The sequence below is a fragment of the Chaetura pelagica genome, unplaced genomic scaffold (genome assembly GCF_000747805.2).
Source record: "Chaetura pelagica isolate M959 unplaced genomic scaffold, ChaPel_1.0 scaffold10, whole genome shotgun sequence".
Taxonomy (NCBI): Eukaryota; Metazoa; Chordata; class Aves; order Apodiformes; family Apodidae; genus Chaetura; species Chaetura pelagica.
The window spans coordinates 44,043-52,685 of record NW_009952263.1 but is presented as its reverse complement, the minus strand read 5'-3'; the positions used below and the strand labels follow the sequence as shown (position 1 = coordinate 52,685).

The following is an 8,643-nucleotide window of genomic DNA, read 5'->3' as shown; positions in this document are numbered from 1 at the left end:
TTCTCCAATTTAAAATGCTTTTTAAAAAATTATTTTAAGCAATAAGTAAGTGCTAAGTTACTTAGCAGTTCTCTACTTTTAACTTTCCTACGTTCTTCCCATGTATGTATGGCTGCATGACGAGATTCAATCTTTTCATTAGTTATCTCCAAAAGACCTAACTCTGGCTGTCAAGGCAGACAGAACTGACTGAATCATAAAATATGCCGAGGTGGAAGGGACCCATCAGGATCTACGAGTCCAATTCCTGGCCCTGTGTAGGGCACCCCAAGAATCACACTGTGTGCCTGACAGAATCATCCAAATGCTTCTTCAACTCAGGCAGGCTTGGTGCTGTGACCACTTCCCTGGGGAGCTTGTTCCAGTACTTGACTGCTCTTGGGCTGAAAACCCTTTTCCTGATATCCAACCTAAACATCCCCTGATTCAGTTTCCTGCCACTTCCCTGAGTCCAGTCATTGGTCACAGGAGTGAAGAGATCAGTACCTGCCTCATCTCTCCCCCTCATGAGGAAGCCATAAACTGCAATGGGGTCACCCCTCAGCCTTCCACAGATTTCCTCAACAACAAGACATTCAATACCTTTTCTATTGCCTACTAAAGCCCAGGAAAACACCCTACTTCTGGCACACAGTTTGAGTGCTTTTACCCAGTGTAGGAAAAACAACTGCTTCTTCATCAATGCTGTTCCATAACACATAAGCTGGCACCTCTCCCAGAAAATACATATGCCATCTATATAAGACATATGGCTTCTTCTAGCTTAAGGAGTAACAGCCTCAAGGTTGCTCTCAGACATGGCTTTTTCTGTAAAAGTACATCTTGCCGAACAAGAGATGGAAATGAGCTGTGACTTTCTTTTCATCCATATACATTTCCAATGTACTTACTTTCTCAAATCCCAGCTCACATGTTGAATTAGAGGCCTGCTGAAAAGCTTCCATCTGTTCTTGCTCATCGTGTGCATCCCACAATACATCACCAAAAATTTCTTCTTCAGGAGCAGTAGACTCCTCCTTACTGCCCAAATCCTTGCCTTCTAATTCTGTTGTTTCACACCCCAATATATCCTAAGTAGAAAGAAAACTATGTGGAGAAAACTGCAACTGTAATTCTTAACAGGACAAGCACATTCTGTGTTAGTCTCAAATCCACTGCATGAGTGCAGCTCTACTACCATGAATATGCTCATTTCCTTTTAGACTAGCAGAGAACATAAACAAATGAGCAATTAGATGAAACCAAGTTAACTCTGAAAGCACAGGTCTCAAGACACTGGTTTTAGTCTTCTCATAGTGGAAGCAACCCAACACAAGGAAGGGTAAGGACAAAACAGATTATGCTATCTTTCCTTAACCTATGAAATGCATAAAGGAAAAAAAAAAAGATAATTTAATCCTATGATACGGATAAAGAGAAATGAAAAGATAATTTAAGCCACAAATAGATCCCTTTCCCCCATTACTTCTGCTACTGTCTATAAAAGCACTGCTCAGTTTTGGATTTTATTTTCCACCTGCAGATTTCTTTGCTTGCCAGATACTAATAGAAAAACAGAAAAAGGTCCTTTGAATTACGTCTAAGTAGCATAGAGTGAACACACTGACACCATTTAAGATCATAAATCAGAGCAGGAACAGAAAAAGCTGAAATGTATTGTGTACTCTACCTGTTTAATTATCTTTTCCATACAATTATAGATTTTGTATGCTCCTTTCTCCACATCTCCAATGTGATCAATCATCTGAAAAAGTAAATGCCAAAGCATGATGGAACTCTGAACCCAATACTGGGAACAGTATTTAAACTTCCTACAAAAACATTCTGGAACACATTTAAATTCCATTCTGTTGCATTCCTTAACTTTGCCTAAGCTTTTCAAAGTTGGGCATCTAGTTTCAGCTGTTCTCAACAGTTCTCTCTGTAGAGGGAAATAAATGGCAACTGATCTATTTCCAGACAGGAGGCATCTCTCTGGAGGTATTCTTCTTCTTCAGTGGCTACAGAGGGACCTTAGATAAATAACTGCCATTTAAATGGCTTAGCACAAGGGATAAATTCTATCCTTAATGCACAGGAATTTTTTTTTCAAGGAAAATGCAGTGGATTTTTTCCTCCCTTGCTAATGAAAATTCCATAATATCCATATATTTCAGCTTCATCAATCTGCTCAAACAATGAGCATTCAGAGCAATGTGCGTTAACACAATTTCTCCTAAAATGTGGGACTGATAGCACTCAATGTTGTTTATAGCAGGAAAGCAAGGCTTTTAAAAAATTCAACAGTCTTTGAAATGTCATACCTTTGCTTTGTTCACATACGAAATTTGTTCGATTAACTGTTGCACTGAGACTGAACTGACTCTGCCACCCTCCTTTCTGTGGTAAATTAGCCGGGGTTTTTCTTCTGGATTTCTCAAGAAGGCTTCTTCACAGTCTTCCAACAAACAACTAGATTGGAAATCAGCATTCTTGTGCTATATTACACTGCTGTAGTAAACAGTTCAATCAACACAAGCTCTGAAGATGGGTTTCACTGCAAACTCTAATTCAAAAGTCTTATCTAATTACAACAAAAGGCAAGCAAATATTTAAGCAGAGAACTTAAGATAAACTCTGAAGCAAGGAACAGCTAAGAGAGAAATTTATGCTACTTGCACCAAAAATATTACAACCATTTATTATTTGTTTTTATTATTGTTTTGCAAATGAAAAGTTTATCTTCCCATCATACTAATACAAATACACAGAGCGAATAACTGTCTTGCTTGAAAGAACATGGATTCACACATGATTAAGAAGCACCATATACATGCTCTGCCATCAATTATTTGAAGGCTCTGTTCTATCCCTTGACCTTTTTAGGATAAATACTTAAGTATTCATCTGATGTAGGATAGTCTTTTAATTTATAATTGAAAAAGAGAATTACACATCTCCAAACTCAAAAGCACTCTGTGTGCTTTACATATGTGAACGGATAGCATTCCCAGCAATCCATTGCTGTTCCATGGAAGGAACTGTACAACTTGGGGATGCTGACAATAGCAGACAAGATTTCTCAAATACTACGTTGTTTATACAAGCACTGCCATTTTCATCACTGTTTTTCTATGAGAAACTTTCTAAGTAAATACCATTGGCAGGAATACTCCTTTGTGGGTTTTTTCCTCGCATATGTTGTTCTTACACACTTGTAACAGCAGCTGACATTATCTTTCTAAAGCACAAATGTATGGCAGCTCTAGTTTGATTCCTCAAAGAAAACAAACCAACATCTCCTGTGGTACCGGGCTGTTCCCTGAAGCACTCCACCACTGTTTTAAATCTTAGCTACTAGTGTCCTAAACTAGCCTTTACTTGTCTGTGGACAGATGTTTTATTTAAAGAAATAGGAGGTTAATACTAGAACTCTAATAATACAGTATTTGAAAACTCTAAAGTTCAAAATCTTCCTCTATTATGAAACTTAATGCACATCAGTATTTTCAAATATTTGCATTCACACAGACATTTTGGAATGACCACTCTGAAAGCCTTAATATTGTCTTTTCTATTCACTTTGTCTCTCTTCTTCAGCAAAAGGACACCCCTCCCTCCGCCAAACATCAAAACAAAACTCTGCCCAAAATTCCTAAATGTGTGACAGAAACACAATTCTAAAAGTATCCCTAGTTTGGTGCCTTTCAATTAGTAAGTCCCATTTATTCTTCTAGGTTAGGAAACTACCCACTAAACAAACTTATGTGTCATAAAACACCTTGATTTCAGTAAAATAAGCTGTAGAAAGTTAGTGTAAGGTAACACACAGAAAAGCCATTAAATCAGTCAGAAAAGCAGCCAAAGATAGAGAAGAATGTGTGACAGAATAAAATAAAAATACTACAGACAGGTGGAAGGCTAGATAAGCAAATGAAGAACACTGAAGACATTCACATCAGCCATCTTGAATTACTAAGACTCCAGCAATAAGCACAACAGAAAGCTGCTCTTGGAAAGCAAAACATTCCTGCACTATGAAGATATCTTTTATGCTGTATTTTAAGAGAATCTGTAGCTACAAGAAAAAGGAAATGATACAAAGCTGATATATTCGTTCAACTGTCTGTACTGGGAAACCTGAAGTTGGAAGGAGTATCACTTAGATGATACTAGCTTAGGAAACGTACTGAGCAAAACCCCACATACATTTTAGTAAGCTATGCACTCCGCATCAACTGCAAATTGGCTGGCTTTGCCAGTCTGAAAAATACTTACCTTGGCAAAGTTAAATGGAGAAGCAAAACGACTAATGAACTTTTTTCAATTTCCCATTTTCTTACATCCTTAAGAGGTCTTTCATTTTCTGTTGAAAAATGAACAACTTGAAAGAAGTAGCCCATTGTTTCACAGTGTCTTTGAAGTTTGGGTGAGTAGTTCTGAAAGCAAATTTGAATAATGGTGCTTTGTTATGAAATCTGCATAGCACTAAGGACCTACTAGGCAAATCTCACTTTCTTTTCTCTATGTTGTTTCTTTCCCTGAAGTCTTTGGTAATACTTTCACTGACTTCAGGCTACACCTACTAAAGCTTTCAAGAAATGTCAGACAAATTTCAGAACAAGTATTGCAGTGGAAACAAGAGCATCCAAGTTAGTGCTAGTTTATGAGATACTCACTCTAAGGAAGATGTCCACTTCTGGTTGAGTCTCATCAGTACTAATAATAAAACATCTTACTGTGTTACTCCACAGAGAGTGAGAAAACAGAGGAGTAACTTGCAATAAACTGGCAACAGCAGCATCCCAATCATCTGCCAAGGAAAAAACCACAAAATTAAGTCGAGAGCTTCACATCTGATTACACTGCATAACACATAAGTCAACACCTCCTAACATTATGCCTACAACCTGGTCTGACAATCAAATTTTTATTAATGCCCCTTTAATCCAATTAAAAAATACAATTAATATATGGATTTGGTTTATTCTAATATGACTATTATTCACACTCAGGAAGTAGAAAATCCGAATACAGATGAAAAAAAGAACCACAGCAGGTATTGAAAGAAAGATCACTTTCTTTCTTTGTCAACATAAGCAACAAAATGATATTTGGTTTACACACAATGAAGCACCATTCACTGCTGTTTGCTAAAATCACTGCTGCACACATCATAGTCACCAGACACATTAAACATAACTTAGCATGTACAGCTACAGATCAGCTTTATCGTTACAAAGAATTCCACACAACCTTTTAGTCAAATTACCCAAGAATGAACAGAAAAGGAGCTAATAAAGAACAGAATTATTTAAGAATGGATAGAAAAATTACATTGACACATTATCTTAGCAAAACAAACCACCACAACTTACCTCTGTTTATATTTGCAAATGGTCCCTCAACGTCTATAGAGCTATGAGCAAATTCAGGCCCTCTGAAAGACTGCTGAAGTTGCATCATACTACCCATGGATGGCTCACTTCCCAAAGCTCCTCCATTCCAGTACTCGGATTGTGCCCCAGTGGCTAATATTGGGGGGAAAAAAAAGAAAAACAAAACAAACAAAAAAGACTCTTCCTTGTCACTAAACAAGACAAATTACCACTCTTAAATACTCAGCTGAAACCTACTACCACATGCCAGTGACCATAGTTTTTTCCTCCTTTAGCAGATTTGTAGCTGATGAGAAGCCATGCTACTGAAGAACAAGGTTATTTGCCATTATTTGTTGTTATACAGACTGCTCACACCTATTGGGTTCAAATTTTGGCTTGGATTACAAATTAGGAAAACTGTTCTCAGTATTACTGCAATCATTTGAACATATCACAAGACCAAAAACGTTTGTTCAGGGAAGTTCCAGAACTGAAAGAGCGTAACAGAGCTGTAGGTCAGGTCTGAAATATGTTCCCTGTGCTGTGTGAAAGACCTTCCACAGTATCTCTTTGTAATATGTTTGGATTACACGTCCACCAACTTTCCAGACACTAAACAAAATCTTACTTGAAGAACATCAGGAAATTGAAAAAAACCTAGAAAATGGTAAGAAGGGTAAGAAGAATGAAATAAAAAATTAATTTAACACTACAGAAGACAGAAAAAACATATAAAAGAAAACAAGACTATCTGTACCACTAAAGTTCGCCAAAGCATAATCAGCAGGCAAAAAGCAAACCAATCCTGAAATGTTTCTTCTTTTAAAGATTGCATGTTTATACTCCTGCCAAGATGTAACTGTTCAAATATCTCTATGAGCAAAACAAAGGCTAAGCAACAGGACTTGCAGAGAGTTCTTCCTTAGCAACTCTTCACAGTGCAAGAAGTAGTGGTGGCCATTCTTAATAAAATTAAAGAGCTAGCTGTCCGCTACAATTTTTGCTCTGTTTTCGATCGGATACAAAGTCAGAGAACTGACCACAGACCTATTTGAATCCTTCCCATGTTATCAAGTACCTCTTAGGGCTTACATAAAGGTTTTGCCTTTTATGTCATTAAGATTTCTAGAGCTTCCATTTCAAAAAATTCTTCAATAAAATTATTCTTTTGGTCAGTTCATGTTTGTTAAATATACAACTTCTATTCTGAAAAGCACAGCAGCTCAGACTGGCATACTTCATAATCCATAGACAGGAAGACTATCCAAGATTCCCTCTGGTTTCAGGTCTGTTTTTTGGAACACGATCTCTCAGAGCTAGAAACTGAAAACTCAAGAGGATGACACAACTCACGATTATTCGTGGAACAACCTTTAAAAACATTCAAGTTACTGTGTTTAGACAGTTCTCATTCATAAGACCAGAAATGTAGGGTTCCCACCATCTAAAACTAGTTTGTAAAGTCAGCTGCTTTTACTCTAGAAACTAATTTATCTTGCTTTTCATCTGAATTATTTTTTTTCCAAAGTACATAAATATTTCTCTTGTGCTTTACTATTCAGATATTTCAGTCATGTCCCAACACAAAAAAGCTGCGGATGAAATTCTCACCTGTAACATCTGTACAATTATCATCAGAATCCGACTCTTCAGGATCAAATACTTGGATTCCTTGGGCCTGGAGTCTCTGAAGTTTTGCTTCTAGCTCTCGTTTGGCTCTCAGTAAGTCCTGAATCTCATTTTCTTTAGTTTCTCTAAAAATCTATGAGTGGGGGGGGGGAAATAAAAATATCGTAAATCTTCTAAAATTCAGTATCAGTTCCTGAATTAATGCTACCTGCTTTCAACTGGGAAAATAAGTTTCCAGTGTATATTTAGAAGCAAAGGCATGAAAACATGACAATTAAGCCATCAAGAAACAGGAACACATAGTTTAAATTCATATGTTTTTAAAATTTTACCTTTACCTTTTTAAACCTTTGCATACATTTCTGAAAGTCAGAAGTCTGCATTAGTATGGAAAGTTCATTAAAAATAGCAAGTAACTTTATTCACCTTTTACAGTTTATTGTATTCTAAAATCACTACATGTAACAATTTTTTCAAAGGTTCCATTTTATCCTTCCATATATTTTTTTTTACATTTACATATAATCTAGTATTTAATTTTGATTGTTACAGAAATTTAAATGTCCTAAGATAGGAAGTGATCAAGCATCTCCAGCTGTCCAGTTTGTAAAATACTACCATCTTGGGGGGTGAAAACACAAACCTAGCTTTACATACAAAGAGATGAGATCTTCTTCAAGCCTCATTTTCTTCAATAAGGTCAAAACCAGTTCTCTTTTTATACATACAACAAACATTAAAATCAGTTACAATTAAAGATATCAAGAACCTTGTCAACAGTGCAAAACCAGAACACACTGCCCTGTTTTGGTGGCAGAAGTATCATCACAAAAAGCAAGGCAAAAGTAGAAGCAACACCTTGGCCTTTCAAGTCATCCCTTCAGGAAGCGTTAAGGCTTTTGACTTTAACTGGCTATCGTATTTTAGCAGCCAAAAGAGATGCACCAACACACAACCTTTTATGTAATGTAAGCCAGAAGTGCTAAACATTACAATGCTGTATAAAAAAGGATTCAGAAGTAATGGAACTCCGTTTATACATTTCTTGAGCATGTCAGCAGTGAGAAGCCCATGTTTTCTTGTCCCTTTCAAAAATAAAGATATTCCTCTGCTTAAAATAATACAGGAATTTCATTTAAGACGCATCACTATATATTCTTCTAATAGTTAATAAGTTATTTTCTGTTTTTTCCTCACAGAGAAGTTTTGCTATCATTACCTTAAAGGAAATAGGCAGCTGCAGTTAGGATACTAGTTTTTTTTAAAAAGAAGGATAGGTCTTCATGAAAGTTACTGGATAAGAATTCATTGGTGGAGTGTGACCAGTTGACACCTATCTTCTTTTTAGTCAGTTTCCCCAGGGAAAAAAATAAACAATAAAAATAATCAGGCCATACCTTGAACTGCCTCTTGACCTTGTCTCGATCATGCTCAAAAGTCGCGGCTCTCTCCATGGCTTGGTATTTAGCTTCCAACGCGCTCTCCTTCTCTCTCAGTATTTTCTGGTAAGTTTTCTGCAGTGCCTGAAAACATCCGACGCACCATTTTTGCGGGCGAAAGTCCCTGCTGACAGAAACCCCGGCTGCAAGGAGGTTACCCCGGCACCCTCCATCCCTCTCCCCGCTCCAACCACGACGGCCGCCTCCCCCGCAGC

General features: G+C 37.1%; 1 protein-coding gene across 1 annotated transcript in view; it reads right to left on the bottom strand.

Annotated features, from left to right (window-relative positions):
• NPHP3 (nephronophthisis 3 (adolescent)) overlaps positions 1 to 8,643 on the bottom strand; it is a 27,765-nt gene that overhangs the window by 17,128 nt on the left and 1,994 nt on the right. Inside the window, exons 2-9 of the mRNA XM_010007590.1 lie at positions 8,387 to 8,517; positions 6,972 to 7,122; positions 5,358 to 5,510; positions 4,659 to 4,792; positions 4,258 to 4,418; positions 2,304 to 2,451; positions 1,670 to 1,744; positions 891 to 1,070 (exon numbers count right to left, since the gene is read on the bottom strand). Coding sequence (XP_010005892.1) covers positions 891 to 1,070; positions 1,670 to 1,744; positions 2,304 to 2,451; positions 4,258 to 4,418; positions 4,659 to 4,792; positions 5,358 to 5,510; positions 6,972 to 7,122; positions 8,387 to 8,517 — 1,133 coding nt within the window. The remainder of the gene's footprint in view (positions 1 to 890; positions 1,071 to 1,669; positions 1,745 to 2,303; positions 2,452 to 4,257; positions 4,419 to 4,658; positions 4,793 to 5,357; positions 5,511 to 6,971; positions 7,123 to 8,386; positions 8,518 to 8,643) is intronic.